The sequence below is a fragment of the Myotis brandtii genome, unplaced genomic scaffold (assembly GCF_000412655.1).
Source record: "Myotis brandtii unplaced genomic scaffold, ASM41265v1 scaffold1288, whole genome shotgun sequence".
NCBI lineage: Eukaryota > Metazoa > Chordata > Mammalia > Chiroptera > Vespertilionidae > Myotis > Myotis brandtii.
This window is the reverse complement of record NW_005354539.1, coordinates 174,940-191,497: the sequence shown is the minus strand read 5'-3', so window position 1 is coordinate 191,497 and position 16,558 is coordinate 174,940. Positions and strand designations below refer to the sequence as shown.

Genomic DNA, 16,558 nt, shown 5'->3' with positions numbered 1-16,558 from the left:
TGAAGGCCAAGAATTGTTTTTCAAATGTATTTTGCTGGTGACTGACCACATGGACTCTGAGGGCCACACTTTACATTTGCATTCTATAGTTGGATATGGCCCCGTGTATCAGAGAGGATTCATTAACACTAGTCCCATAATCATTCACAAATTTGAGAGGATAATGTGTACTTTAAAATATTAGGCTTTTTTCTTGACACTTTCACATTGTATGATAAGCATAAACATTTACATTTTTTTGAAGTGAACATTTAAAAGCATTACATTCAACAATTAGATGCTAAATAGTAATACATTTGCTTATCTAAAGCATGCAAACTTCAGTTTACTGAGTATTGTGGCAACTCTAATAATCATTGACTATTTCAGCATTCAATTTATAATTTAGTTCTTTGAATTTGTTACATACATTAAAATGTATGTGTCTGCACACTCAAATGTGTCTGTATGTATGTGTGTCTGCTTATTGGTGTAATCAGAAGAAATTCAGCTTAAACACATATAGTAGGGTTGTTTAGACTTTTAACACAGTATAACAATTAGATATTTCTAGTTTGGGGTCCAAAATAAAGAGGATGATTGGAAAATGTAATGTCTTGGCAGCAAAAGACCACGATTTGCTCTTGAATAATTGCTTTAATCTTGTTCTTCAACAAGCAAATAGTGGGTTCTATATTGATGAAGGCATAACAATTCTATAAAGTGTTACAGGTAATTATTTTAGCTTGATAGCTTTAAAAATACAAATGATTATTTTCAAGTTCTTAGAAGGTTTCTGCTTTCTTAAGCAGGATTGAAAATATCTCTAATTCAAGGAAAGATGATTTATAAGCACTGATGTCCGGAAGATAAATTTCACACTTAATGGTGTATCTTATTTTGTTATGGCTCTCAGAAATGTGTCAGTGTATTTTTCTTATAGTAAAACTAGTGGTCTGGTGCACGAAATTCATGCACATTAAAAGACAGTTAATTAGAGGAAATATTTTAATATTACTATTTGCCCTTTCTCTATAATAGAAGTGTCAGAGATGAAAGAAAATTAGTAAAATGTATATGAAAATCTCTCTCCTGTCAGAGTCTGGGGCACGCCACGGGACCCAGAGTCAAGTCCCCACCCCCCCACATGTGCCTTGGAATCGCGAGAGACCCAGCCCAGGCTGGCCCCCCCTCCGTCAAGCCTCACGGGGGGGGGGGGGGGCATAGCCTCAGGTCCCCTGGCCCTGGCGCCAGGGGGGGCATGGCCTTAGGTCCCCTGTCAAGCCCTGCTAGGTGGGGGGCGAGGCCTCAGGTCCCCCAGCCCTGGCCCGAGGGTGTGAGGGCGTGACAACCATTTGCATATTAGCTCTTTATTATATAGGATAGATGCTTCTTTAGGACCATTAGCTCATTTCTTTAGGGGGAAAAGGTATTTCTGAAATATCTAAGCAAACATAAGGAAAGCTCTCTCTGTGGGAAGGTGTGTATTTTATTTGTTTGCTGGGTATTAGTTCATATGCATCCAAACTATTGTCTGGCTTTCTATTGTAATAGATGATTCACCTTTCTACATCTTGCTTGATTTACTGGTATGTATATTTGTATATTTCTTAAGGGTTTGCCTTTAAGCATATATTATGATATTTTCCTACAGCCCTCACTCTTTTCTTCAATGGGAAGAGAGGAGAGGTAAAGGTCTGTACAATTTATAAAGTTGATGTTCACCTTAAACTTTTTCCTTGGGTTATGGAGGAGAAACACACTTTCCTTTGGAGTAGATAGATGCTCCTGTTTGCCATCGTAACTATGAATTAGTATTTTTAATTCTTGCCTAAAAATTGGTAGGCAGTTTCAAAGATAAATAAGATTCTTCCCTTCTTCATTAGAAGGCATGTTTAGTGTTTTATAATCTACACATGGACAGAGACAACAATATGGTGATTGCTGAGGGAAAGTGGGGGTGGGAGGTACAAGAGGGTAAAGAGGGGAATAAATAGTGATGGAAGAAGACTTGACTTGGGGTGTTAAACACAATACAATATACAGATGATGTATTATAGAACTGTACACCTGAAACCTATATAATTTTATTAACCAATGTCACCCCAATATGTTAAATAAAATTTTCATCTTAAGTATTTATGAAAAATAAAATAAAGAGTACCATAGGAATTTGCTTTGTCATTTTAAGGTTCAATTTTGACTCTTCTTAGTTTGGCACTTTAAAATATGTAATGGTCAAGGAGTAAATGATTATTATTTTTCTTTTGAAGCAACTTTCTCAGAAAAAAATAAAGAGAATGACATGTAGCTGCTTAGTGATTTGACAGATTTCCTTTTCAGTTACATTTCAAGGAGATAAATTTTAAATCTTAAATTTTTAAATTAAAAATTTTAAATCATTCTATAAAATGTGTTCTCTTGAGAAAAAAAATGCTCATCAATTTCTACTCTTTGAGGTTATTTTTCCATTATTCTAGTGGAAAAATTAGTCACTTAACATTTTTTTCTGTTATAGCTATAGATGAAGTTGTTTTATTTTATATAGATTTTGATTGTATTCACTCACAACATTGCATTTGAAAGCTTCTTTAATCTTTTGGAAAAATCATATGTCACTTTAGTTTCACTAATGTATATTATAAGTTTTAAATGAAAAACAAAGCACTTTACAAGTATTTTTCAGTTTGTTACATATAATAATTTAGAATTTTCAAAGGATGAATTTAAAGCCCGTTTTCTTTTTGAGGGAGGCAAATATCCTAGTAATGTCTTTGTGATATTTATATGCTACCTTTCCCTACTGAAGCATCTCTGCCTAAAAACTGCCCTCTCTTTCGGGAGAGTAGGCAGGACAGGACTGATACATGGTGAGGAGAAAGGGGCCTAGGCTGCCACCACGGTGGCCTCACCCTCTCACCTCAGGGAATGGATTTAGGGACACTCGTCCACGGAGGTATAGGGTGAGCTTATGAAACTGGAGGTGGTGGAGGCGGACTTGGAATTCCTGCGGGAGCAGCTATTGGAGCTTGGGTCTCTTGGTGTCGCTCTCTTCTTCTGGCTGGATTTGGCGTTGACAGAGTCGCTGGGGTCAAACACCACTGTCACGGACTCCATCCTCGTCACCGTGTACAGGCTGCTTTGCCTGGTGGGGTGGAACCTGGTGGCCTTGAGCTCCAGCTCATCATAGCTAGACACTTCGATGAAAGGACACCAGCGAAAGGCTCTCTTGAAGCCAGCTCGAAACCTGAGAAGTGGGCCACAGGGAGAAAGAGTCATGTTTTCAAGAGGAAATTTCTTTCACTGCCACAGAAAGCCCTAGGTAAGGCATTTAGCCAACTCAGTGTTTTAATCTGATTTTCTAGTCACACTATTAGAATTTAGGCCACAGCATTGGTACTAGTCTTTTAAGTTCTTCTTGTTTGCTTTGAATCTTAATATACCGTCAAGGAGAAGCAAGTAATCAAAGAGTAAAAGGACAGGTAATCAATATAACAAAGAAACAGTGTACATTTCTTCAATAATTGTATACATTTCCATAAGTGCAATTGAATTAGTCTTGCCACTTAAGGCACTTAAATATGACATATTTGGAAACAGCTTTTTTCAGTCATAATTACACATTTATAAATTAAAGTCTTATTTAGTGTTAGAATTAGTTGCTAAACTTGATGGGTGTTTTTTTTATTTTTATTTTTAGAAGAGTTTATTTGAGCCAAACTGACAACATGTACCAGGGAGCAAGATCTCAAATGCCCCCTAATCATGATGGTTTTTATCTAATCACATGTGAAAGTGTAAAATCCTTGGCTTTGTAAACTATTAAATGAAGTTGATCAAAAAAAGAGGTGCTGCTTGTAGGGTGGCTTGAATTGATATGTGGCTTATGCAATGAGTAAAAAAAGAGTAAGAATTAAGTATTTAACAAACTTAAGGCACAGTGTGGTGGAGGCACAGTTGGAAAGAGAGCTCAGAATTTAGCTCATCTAAATTACTTAGATGAAGTTCCGTTTCTCCTTGTGCTCAAAGTAGCTCAAAACGCATTGGTTTATTAAGGAAATTATCGGTCCTATGAAATTAACCCCACTCATCCATGTGCTGACCTTACAACTTAGGTGATTTTTACCTGGAAACCACATTTTAATTTTTTTTCTAGCCTTAAATTTAACTGTAAATATTCCTTTTTTTTTTAACTTCACTTAAAAAATAGATTTTCCCTGACCACCTCAACTTCTTCACAACCCATTCCCATGGTGCACCCTCTCTTATTCACTGAGCTCCTTATGCAGGAAGGTAGATTGGAATTCCCCTTGTCTGTATTGTTGCCTCTATCACACTCACAGCAACATCTTCCATTTACAAGTTTATTTACAAAACACCCCTTTTAGTAGAGTACACTCACATATGCCATCATCTGTGCAGGCCTATGAAGTATCTTCATTTCTTTGAGGACCTGAGCACATCTTCAGCTCCCCCTCTTCATCATGAGTGCATCCCTTTTTCCTTGGCATATACAACTATGAAAGGCTTGGAGGGAGGATTTGGCCCCTATAAAAACTGCCCGGTTAGATTCTCTGAGAGCATTGTTTTGAGGGTGAGGTATTTTATGTAATAGGGGAGAGTCTAGAAAAATATCCAGCTCTGTGCTCCTCTCAGTGAATTTTTCCATTTTAAATTCACACCAAGAAGCTGGAACAACATTATATGCTTCCAGTGATGCCAGGAGGGACAAGAAACTGGCATTGGGCAATTTTGTTTTTACCTTTTATTCAGACAGCAGTAGATGATGGGATTGTACATGGTCGAGCTCATGGCCAGCCAAAAGCTCGCCAGGTAGACTTGCTGGATGTATTTCCACCGATTTAGTTGTAGATAGATTGCAGTGAGGATGAAGTACATATGATAAGGCAGCCAGCAGATGGCAAATGTCACCACAACAATAATCATCATTTTTACAACCTAGAAGAAAAGAAGGAAAAGGTCATATTTGGAAAATTTAAAAGTCATGAAAAATATTACTTTCAATAGCTTCCTGAAAATCATATTTTTCCTGGCAGTGCAGTTAAATCCATAGCATGCCTACGGAATAGTCAAGATATGTTTTTAAATGGGAGGTAATAAAGGGACATTGCTATGATAAATCTCAAGGAAACATGCTTGTGTCACCATTCCATCTTTACCTAACCTGAGTGAATGGGTGGCACTAAATTAAACTGAAACAAATTTGGTTTAATAGGTCTGTCTACTAAATTTTTTCATACTTCTTTTGGGAGTTTAGAAATAATATAATGTTCAGAATATCTTAAAGTAATTTTGAGGCTTACCCACAGTTAGATCAGAACACAAACTAAAGAGTCTTGACATAAATGGCCTATATAGCACCTTAGAACTATGAAAATGTATCATCTGTGCACTGGGCTTGTCAGTTTTTAAAAGTATTTTTAAAATTGATTTTTAGAGAGAGAGGATGGGAGAGGGAGAGAGAAAAATATCTATGTGAGGAAAACATCGATTGATTGCCTCCTGCACATCCCCTACAGGGGAAATAGTCCACAACTTGGGCATGTGCCCTGATCAGGAATCAAACCAGCAACCTTTTGGTGGGTGCACAGGACAACACCCAACCAACTGAGCCCCACAGGCCAGGGCTGGACTTGTCATTTGACTACAAGTTGGAGATTCAAATGAAAGCTGGCAAGATTGAAGATCATAAGAGACACGATTCTAGAAATAGACAAAGCATGAAATGGATCAGTGTGGAAGGCAAAGCTTTCCCAAGGGCCTAATCACTGTACCATCAGGTGACTAGTACTGAGCTGATAGAAATTGGCCACCAGAGCTGAAAATCCAGGTCAGTAGCTCATAGAATGTCATCATTGACTCTACCATGTAAAGTCTTTTGTATTTAAGTTTTTTGATTTTCTCAGAATTCTTTGAATTGTATTTTCCCCCTAAAGATCTGTGTTCAGAGTTCTGCATTTTATCTCTCCTCTTTCTTATTCATATATTTGTAGAATAGAAGTAAGAGCCATATTTTATTACTACCTATGACAATGTGCATAGTGCAGGCTACTATGTTAAATATAGTATCAGCAAATGAATATTTTTGTACAGACTGACCACCAACTCCCTAAGCGTAAACTTGCTTTCCAACAATACTAGTAGATGAAGAGCTACATAGGCTATGAGAGTCTTTTAAAGTGGCTTCCAATCGCCAAGTCTAGAACATGGGGAAATTAAAGTAAATGTGCAGAATTTTATTAAGTTAAAATGCACAGGAGGTATCAGAAAACTTATTATTCACATATATATGGTCTTAAGGATCTTGTTGCAAAACATTTAGTAACTTATTAGAAGGTTTCTTTTTAAAAAATCTAAAAGACCCTAGGCATAGGCCTCTGCTCACACAATCTTGTGAAGTGATTTTAGATATATCAAACTTAGGACCCCAGGTTTCCTGTAAATGCAAAAGCAAGCTCTTGAGTGAACAAAAATTGCCTTGCTTTGTGAAATGCTGAAATGATTAAATTGAAATTGTAATCCTGTCCCTCACAAATTGTCAAGTAAAAGAGTACTTTGCAGCACAAACCTTGAGAAATGATAAACGTGAAAATGCTATGAGCAGTTCCCCTGTGTGGGTCATGGCTGGACAGTGGCATTAGCACAGACAGGGTATAAATGCTAAGCAGGAGAGTTGGCAGAGTTCTTGAAACTCCTGAGATTTTTAGGCAAGATAGGAGAGTGGGATAGAGATGATGCAAAGCTGTCACCATGTCTTGACAAATTTTATTACAACTTGACATAAAGATTGATTGACAATGACAGATGATTACTAGAATTAGTGGGGCAATCACATTATGATATATAAAAATGTTGAATCACAATGTGTACACCTGAAACTAATATAACTAATATAATATTGTATACCAACTATAATTAAAATAAAAAAAACTTTATAAGCCAAATAAAAAAAGGCAAATCTTAGAAAAAAAGACTAATCTATAAATCCCAGGCTCTGATTTTTATTATTCACTTAGTAGAGTTTGTTGAAAAGGTGAATTTTTAAAAATTTCAAATAGGGACCTTTGAATGAAAAGGAGGTAGAGAAGACACAACTGATTTCTGTATGCACCGAGGTAACAGTTAATGGTTTAATCAAGATGCAGATTAAGAGGTAGATATAAAACCTTACTTTTCTGGGGGCTAAACAGGGGTTTCAGAAGGTTGTGTATTCATTTTGAGCAAACAGATGCAAACAAAGGAAATACCAGTTGACAAAGAGTGGTATCGCCAGATTGATAAATGATCTGCATTAAGTACGATAATCCTTTTTTGTAACTTTAGATTTCTGCTTTTGTAGATCATATCCAGTATGCTCCCAGTATCTTTCATAGTTTCAGATACAGTAAAATAAAGTAAGCTTTTGGGACTTTCTTTTGAATCTAATTAGGTGCAAATTATTGTATCTAGAGATAAGATAAAACAGCCCCTGACTTTTTTTTCAAAATTTTATTGTGATAAACATCTACACTAATAAAAGAGAAAGATGCAAATTGACCGTACCTTTGAGATGCCCACCAGCCAATCAGGAGTATGCAAATTAACCCAACAAAGATGGCAGGTTAATTTGCATACGCAGGTGCTGAGCGGCTAGGGGCGAGGCAGGACACTTGCGTCGCCATGGCGATGATGCAGGCGTTCTGCACCACCCCAGCCGCTCAGGGCCTCTGGGCAGTGTGGGAAGGCGGAAAGGAAGCTCCGGCCAGAGCGAAGGCAGTGCCGGCAGCCAAGGGAAGGAAGGCCCATTCTTGCATGAATCTTCACACATCGGGCCTCTAGTATATAATATGAGATTTATCATCTTAATCATTTTAAGTTTAGTTATACTAACTTTTAAAAAAATTTTTAAATGTATTTTATTGATTTTTTACAGAGAGGAAGGGAGAGGGATAGAGAGTTAGAAACATAAATACGAGAGAAACATTGATCAGCTGCCTCCTGCACACCTCCTACTGGGGATGTGCCCGCAACCAAGGTACATGCCCTCGACCAGAATCAAACCCGGGACTTTTCAATCCACAGGCCAACACTCTATCCACTGAGCCAAACCGGTTAGGGCCAGTTATACTAATTAATATTGTTGTGCAGCCATCTCCACCATCCATCTCTAGAACTCGTTACATCTGGTGAAATTGAAACTCTATTCCCATTAAATAACACCTCTTCATTCTCTCCTCTCCCTAGGGCCTTTACTCAAATAAAAAGAATTCTAAATGTTTTTCTTTTAAGATTGATTGATATTGGGTATTCATGAAGCTGAAAGACTTATCCAGCTTCTGAGGCAATGGGATTTATTTTTCATGGTAATGTGGACATTGCAGCCATCCATTGTCCTTGGCACAGAAACTTACCAGTAGGAGGAATAAGGGAGGTGGGACAAATGAAGAAGCACTTGCAGTAACATTGCCTATTTCTCATAGTTAAGAATCCATTTTAATTATATAGGCAGGGTTGAAATGCATGTCATCCTTAGTGAGAAGCAGCTTTGGGTACCTTTTCTTCATGTATTAAAAGGAAAAAAAGACCTTTGATTTTTGTACCCTGTGTAGGTTAGACTGGAATGCCTGCGGCTGTTCTTATCTGCCATGTTAAGTTAGTGCAGGATAGATGATTTTGAGGTTTGGGACATAAAAGAAAAAAAAAATCAGTCTAGGAAATGAAATAAAATACTGCCAACCATAAAATAAGTTTAGGAGTTACAGTCTTCAGGGTATTATTTATTCTTTTAAAATGTCTGAATGGAAATTTAACTCTACATGACCAGGAACTTCTTGTTTTGATTAGAAGCTCCTCAGAGTATATTATTGGAAGAACCATCCCATGGACCACACATACCCTATCACTTCTCTATACCTTTTGTCAGCCCAAATGTTCTCAAGTGGTAATTATATCTTTTTAGGTCAAAATTATAGGCCTGTTTATTTTAACTGCATATTAGCAAAGTAAAATATTTTTATGAGTAAGATATGAAAAAAAACTTTAATGAAAAGCATCAAAATCTACAGTACCACTTCCTGAGGTATTTAGGTTGGGTTTTGCTGCTTCAGTTTCAAAGGCTGTGGTTAAAAATGTCATTCCCAGTGAGAAAATAAGAACTAAGGAGTAACACCTGTGAAAAAAAGTGCACAATGTTCCAGAAGAGTTGAATTTTGCCAGTAATTTCAAAATTAGATGAGCCTATAGGCATATTATTTTAGTGTTATCTGAGAAATTTAACACTGTTGCCCAATCCAAGATGTGTATCTAAATAACATTAGCTTAGAGCAATACCTGTAAGTAATTATGTCAAGCCCAAACCACGAGTTTGTGTATGTAGATTTACAACGATCTATAGCAAAAGAAAGGAGTGCAGCCATCAAAAGCAAGACAAGATGAAATAGAAAAGAAGTACATTAAGGCAAAGGGAATAAAAACTGGTGTTATGGGATTATGGTTAGAGATAAAAACTTAGGCTTATTATGAACTGAATTGTGTCCCCTGAAAATTCTTTTTTAAGTTTCCAAAGCCCTTTTATTTATTTAAGTTTAGTTCTAGCTCTATTGAGATATAATTGGCATGTAACATTATGTAAATTAAAAATACAATATGACGATTTGATACATGTGTATATCATGAGGTGATTATCACAGTAGGATTAGTTAACAAACACCTCCACCATTTCACATAATTATCTCTCTTTTTTTTGTGGTGACTACATTTAAGATTTACTCTTTTAGTGACTTTCAAGTATATAGTACCATATTGTTAATTATAGTCATTATGCTGTACATTGGATTTCCAGAGTGTGTTCATTCCATAACAGGGCAGTTGGAGGGCCTGCAAGTGAGGTCCCCAGCGACTTGTGGGCTGGCTTCCAGATTTTAGTAAAAGGCTTAGTGTTTCTTACATTCATTTAAAAATCTTATGAATATATATGAACTTATTAAATCTTCATTACAAACCCTTGACCACAATATTTATCCATTTTATGGATGAGAGACTTAAAACCAAAATGGTATAGTGATTTCTCAAAATCCCAAAGGCAAGTTCATAGATAGAGTTACTGGGTACTTTAATTCTTAATTACCCAAGGTTCATTTTGTATACATTCTGCTTCTCAAGATCCTTAGAAATAGGCTTTGCTTCTTTCCTCATTTAGCATGCTCAATTACAATTAAAAATCTAATAGATATGTATTTCTCTTCTAATAGTGTTGTCAAGACATAGAAGAGGCTGATTCTGGAAGTAAATGTAAATAAAACATTCTTAGAGCATTATGCTAAGTGAAATAAGCCAGTCAATGAAAGAAAAATACCACATGATCTCACTCACTTATGGATAATTAAGACCATTATAAACTGATAAACAAAAATAGATACAGAGGCAGAGCAACATCGAACAGACTGTCAAACTACAGCGGGAAGGCTGGGGAGGGTTCAGGGGGTGGGTAAGAGATCAACCGAAGGACTTGTATGCATGCATATAAGCATAACCAATGGACACAAGACACTGGGGGGTATGAGAGGCTAGGGGAAGGTCAAGGGGAGAAAAAAAAAGTAGACATATATAATACTCTTTGTAATAGTTTAAGCAATAAAACAATTAAAAAACAAACAAAAAAACAAACAAAACAAAACATTCTTATGTACAGTAAATCCTTGGGTATTCAAGTGCATGAATTTATATCCCTAATCTAGACCTCTCCACTACCCTTGTGTATTTTTTTCTCTTATGAACTTTAGGTATTTTGTATATTTGTTTGTGTTTTGATATATTTCTTCACTTCTCAACAGTGACAAATTCTTTTTCAATAATTGGAGTTTTAAAACTTAAATATCATTTATTTAGTCCCATAATTCTCTTGCCATAACTAAGTGATTTTATTTTTTTGTGTTTAGTTCACAAAGTACAGCTTATTCTAGGCCCTCTCCTTCTTTGTCTTGTTTCTAGCAACTGATTTCCCTATGATTTGTTTTTATTTTTTTCCAACTCTAAACTCTTCATCCTTGCATGTATTTTTATCTTTTATTTGTTATTTTTTAAATTATTATTATTTTTTTATTGATTTTCAGAGAGAAAGGGAGAGGGAGAGAGAGAGAGAAACATCACTGATGAGAGAGAATCATTGATCAGCTGCCTCCTGCACACCACCCACTGGGGATGGCATCCACAACCCGGGCATGTGCCCTTGACTAGACTCAAACATAGGACCCTTCAGTCCTCAGGCCGACGCTCTATCCACTGAGCCAAACTGCGTAGGGCTGCATGTACCTTTAAACTGAAAGTGTTCTTTTCAGGGCTACAAATCTGCAAATCATAAAGAACGAGCAGGCTCCTCTCCTGTTGGCCAGCTATGTGTCCTCCAGGATGGCAAAGCATTGAAACTCTCATAGTCTTAAAAGGAATAATGAGATGAGTAAAACAGCGTCTTTCTCTCCTGCACTGCAGCACCCTCCACACTTCACACATCCCTCTGAGCTCTGCCCACTGTCTTATTGCAGATGCTGCATCACTCCAGAAAATTAGCCAAGTGGCAGATGAACAAGCAAAACTTTAAAAGAACCCCTTTAAGCCACCGCTGCCCCTCAGATAGGTGACTGTCTCAAAGACATCTCAAAATGTCATGTTTAAAACAAGCTCTTTCTCTTGTCCATCTCCCCACCCCAAAACTTTCTTCCTGTGAAGGGAATCTCGGTAAGTGGCGCCACCACCTCTCCAATACCTGAAGTTAGAGACTTAGAAGGCATGCTTGTTTCTTTGCTTTCCCCCATTTTCACTGCCCCATTCAATACCTACAGTGGTTCTCAACCTTCTGGCCCTTTAAATACAGTTCCTCATGTTGTGACCCAACCATAAAATTATTTTTGTTGCTACTTCATAACTGTAATGTTGCTACTGTTATGAATCGTAATGTAAATACCTGATATGCAGGATGGTCTTAGGTGACCCCTGTGAAAGGGTCGTTCGGCCACCAAAGAGGTCGCGACCCACAGGTTGAGAACCGCTGAATACCTAGGAAAATCCTAATGGCCAAGTCACCAAAATATGCCTGAGCCTTTTCATGGCTTGTCATCTCTACTGGTATAACCTCTGAGAAAGCATCATTATGTTTCTCCTGAGCAACTGCAATAACCACCTAATTGGACTTTGCTTCCAAACAGCAGTTAAAGTGACTTTCTAAAATAAAACCAAATCTTCTTACTCTTGCTTAAAACTTCTGCTGTGTTTTGCTTCTCCTGCCTTATTCTCCAGTCTCACCCATCACATACTCCCTTTGGTTCTTTCTGCTCCAGCACTCTTGTTTCTGATCCTTCAACGTATCAGTCACATTCCCTTTCCAGACATTGCTCACCTAGTCTTTCCTGTCTGGGGTGCTCTTCATCCAGGTCTTTTCTCTTTCTTTCGTTTTTTATTTTTTTGGCTTTATTTCTTCTAACTGATAAAAGCTCAGCTATAGTGATATATTCTCCAGCAGGTATCACCTTGTTTAATAGTGACCCTAATGCTATCACCTTGTTTAAAGGTGACCCTCATTGCAGTTATTTTTTTTTTCATATTACTCTATTTCCTTCAGCATTCTGAGTACAATTGGTCCTTATTTTGTTACTAGAGGCCTGGTGCACAGATTCGTGCACTGGTGGGGTCCCTCAGCCTGACCTGTGCCTTCTTGCAATCCGGGACCCCTCAGGGGATGTTGGACTGCTGGTTTTGGGCCTTCAGGGATCAGGCCAAAACCGGCAGTCTGACATCCCCCCAAGGGATGTAGTAGTGCACGAAGCAGCAAGAGGCTGGGGAGGAGCCAGAACCCGGGCCCAGTGCCGCTCTGCTCCTGCTCATCCTGGCCCCCCTGTGCCTGCTGCTACCGCTGGGTAGCGCTGCCGCAGAGGCAGGAGAGGCTCATGCCATTGCAGCTGGACTTGCCAGCCATGAGCCCAGCATCTGACGCCCATCCGCTGAGTGGCGCTCCTGCTGTGGGAGTGCACTGACCAGTAGAGGGTAGCTCCTGTGTTGAGCATCTGCCCCCTGGTTTTTAGTGTGGGTCGTAGCTACCGGTTGAGCAGTCAAGCCGTCGATCAGTAGCTTAAGGTTTTATATAGAGAGATTCTAGAGAGTCTTTGTGTCCTGCCAGAATGTAAATCCTTTGAGGGCCTTGGACACATCAGTTTTGTTTACCCTATATCTCTATAGCATAGAAGAATACACACAGCACAGGATGGCCCTCCTTTGAATAAATGAATAAATAAATACATGAACAATATAGTAATGATTGACATTCTTATATAGGGCATAGGGCTATGATAGCTTGTATAAAATACACCTTCAACCTCATACAGGCTACTGAGAGAACATTATCAAGTTTCTCTTCAGATTCTCTCTATATTGCAAAAATTAATATTATATTGACAATTTTGCACTGTGCATTATAGTCTATAACACTGGTCATATTTTTAGCAGTCATAGGTAGTGCTGGTCATAAGAGTCTTCATATAGTTAACTATGGTGCTGTGATAAATGAATGGATGAAGAACCAGGAGCTATAAGTTTTAGTCACAACTTTTCTAGCAAATTATCTGTGTGATCTTGCAGAAGTTATTTAACCTCTTTAAGTCTCAGTTTTCTCATATATAAAATGAGATGAATCTCACAGCATTGAGATAAAGGTTATTTAAAAATGATGCTTTTAGGGATCTGAGGAAAACTATCAAAATTATAATTATGTTTTAATAGCTAAAATATAATAGCTGTTTTAGCTTGGGCTGCTATAATAACATATCATATAGTGTGGTGGCTTAAATAACAGACATTTATTTTCTTACAATGATCAGTTTTCAATTTTCAGCAAGGCACTGTATATGAAGGGAATTATTATCTCCTAACTGATTTTCTGCTTTTTAATCAGCATGGTAGCATTTGAAGGACCTTTTTCCTTCTTCTAATTAATATTGGCGTCCCTATTCCCATTGGTATGCAACTGCTATTCTGTCCATCATCCTCAGTTCCTTTTGGGTGCTCTTTTCCTTTACAGATTTAGCATGTGAAGCAGGCCTGGTGTTTCTTTAAAGTGTCAGCGACAATCATCATCATCTAGGCTTAGTTGGCTGTGGCAAAAGGATTTAGAAATTCCTATTTCAGAGATTTGTAAAATGCTGCCAGATCATGTTGAAGAATGATGAAATAATGAAGCAGAAATAATCTGAGGTTAATACCTGAGAATAAAAAGGTAAGAAGCATTCACAATGTATTATTTCACCTGTTCTAAGTATTTCCAAATAAAAACAGATTAAAGACAGGGTTTGGAGGACTACAAAGGATTAGAAAAACCCAATCATTTGGAAATACACTGCATACAGCATGTAGACGTATCGACACTCATAGTCCTTTTGGGATCTAATCTCTAAGCAAAGTAGGAGAGGAAAGTCTCTGAAACCTTTACAGAAATGAAATAAATATGAATCAGTAACAGAAAGACATCTGAAAAGACTTAGAACAAGTAATTAAAATCACACACGTAAAGGGTTTGTGCAAAATAGCGTGACAGAAAACAACAACATTATCTTTCTATTTATAAGCTCTCTTGACTTGATGGAAAGTGAAATTGAGTATATAAAGGATATTTTGTTTGCTGAGACAGGGAATAGATATAGATGGGAATTTGCAAGTTTGGAATTATTTAAATAACAGGGCTACAGTTTGAATAGCAGGAACAGTGCTAAATTTGCCTTGAAAAATTGTGGGTGAAAGGTCTTTCTGGAGCACAGAAATGTATTAAGGAGGTAACTGCAAGCAGGAAAGGGGAAAGGTGGAGAAGGAGATAAAGAGGAAAAGACATACACACAATTGCCTGAGGGGTATGAAGTTCTGAGAGGCAAACCCCCTTTGAACTAATTTACAAAATCCTCACTGAAATTCATTTTTCATTCAGGACACACAAAAATGAAAAACAGTGATATATGATGTTTGCTAAAATCTTGGTCACAAAAAATAATGGCAAATAGAAACTGTAGATTACTGGGAACAGGCTATCATAAAAAACTGAAGGGGTAAAAGTTACTTATAGGCACTATGTTGCGGGGAGGAAGTTGTCCTGCTAGGCACTTTAAGTAATGGCATTGTCCATTTCTGCAAAGATTATGTAAAAATGGAAAGGTGCAATAATTTTAACAGAAACTGTTTCCTCTAAGGCAGGAATGAAGAAAGAGCTAGAATAGAAAGTAAAATGAAAAGGGCTCAGTAGCTAACTGCCAACGAGGGATGAGAAAAAGAAGGAAAATATCCAAGTCAAACAAACAGAGAATTAGTTTCCTCCATTTCCTTTCAGCTAAAGGATGAACTGTTACAGAATGGAGTGGAGAGAAGCACCACCCTAGTTCCTCAATTAATACCACTCACACTTGCCAAGACCCCACATCTTCAAAACAGAGCAGAGATCCTCGTTAGCTCCAGGAAGCTACCAGAAACTATGAAATGACTTAACCAGAGGGACACATTTCTAAAAATCTTAAGTAATGACTTTGTTATAGACTGAATTGTGTCCCCCTAAAATTCATATGGTAAAGCCCTAACCCTCAAGTACTTCAGAATGTGACTATCTCTAGAGATAGGTCTTTAAGGAGCTAATTATGTTTCAATGAGGTAATATAGATCAGTGGTTCCCAACGTGGAGCACACACCCCACAGGGGGGCCATTTGATTTTTAAGGGGGGCAATTCAAGAATGAGTTATTAATAGTGAATTTTTTTACATTTATTATGGTACTAGGTTCCTCATGTATGGTATATAAATACATATTGTGACATATTTATGCATTTCAGTTCTCTATTATACATTTAAGACTTTATTTGCTACTTTTTCATATCACTTCGTATTATTATTTTTTTTTAAAATTTCTTAGTGATTTCTTCCTCAGTACTTCAACTGTCCTTTCGTTCTTTTATTTTTCTCTTTCATGGATGCCATGTTCTTTGGAAGCTTGTTTAGAACAAGTTAATGGCCTTTTAGGCTTTCTCCACATGAATAGGAGTGCACTTTTTGAATAATAAGAATTACATGTCACGGGGGGGGAGGTGGGCATCAAGATTTTAGAGATGCTTGGGTGGGGCATAGTAAAAAAAAAGATTGGGAACCACTGATATAGATGGACCTTAATTTAATAAGACTTGTGTCCTAATACGAAGAGGAGACTAGGATGCAGACAAACACAGAGGGAAGACCACATGAAGACACTAGAAGAAGACGGCCACCTACAAGTCAGGGAAAGAGACCTTGAAGGAACCAACCTGATGACACCTTGATCTTCTATCGTCAAGAACTGCAGGAGGATACATTTCTTTTTTTAAGGCATTTAGTCTGTGGCACCTTGTGTAGCATCTCTAACAAAATCAATAGACTCTTCTTTCCACTTTCCCTCACTCATCACCTCATCCACTTCTAAATCATATGTGGCAGATATCATGACATATGACTTCTATTTGTATTCTGTTACTTAACCAAGGTGAGCCATATACTTATACATTGTCATTCAGATAGCTGCTTCTGTAAC

The 16,558-nt window shown here is 37.5% G+C and overlaps 1 protein-coding gene across 1 annotated transcript in view; it reads right to left on the bottom strand.

Annotated features, from left to right (window-relative positions):
* Window positions 1–2,760: 2,760 nt before the first annotated feature.
* The window catches only part of TACR3 (tachykinin receptor 3), a gene marked incomplete at its 5' end in the record, with an annotated part of 51,456 nt that continues 37,658 nt past the window's right edge, over window positions 2,761–16,558 (bottom strand). The window contains 2 exons of the mRNA XM_005859641.2: window positions 2,761–3,226; window positions 4,742–4,938. Of these exons, the coding sequence (XP_005859703.1) occupies window positions 2,914–3,226; window positions 4,742–4,938 (510 nt within the window). The remainder of the gene's footprint in view (window positions 3,227–4,741; window positions 4,939–16,558) is intronic.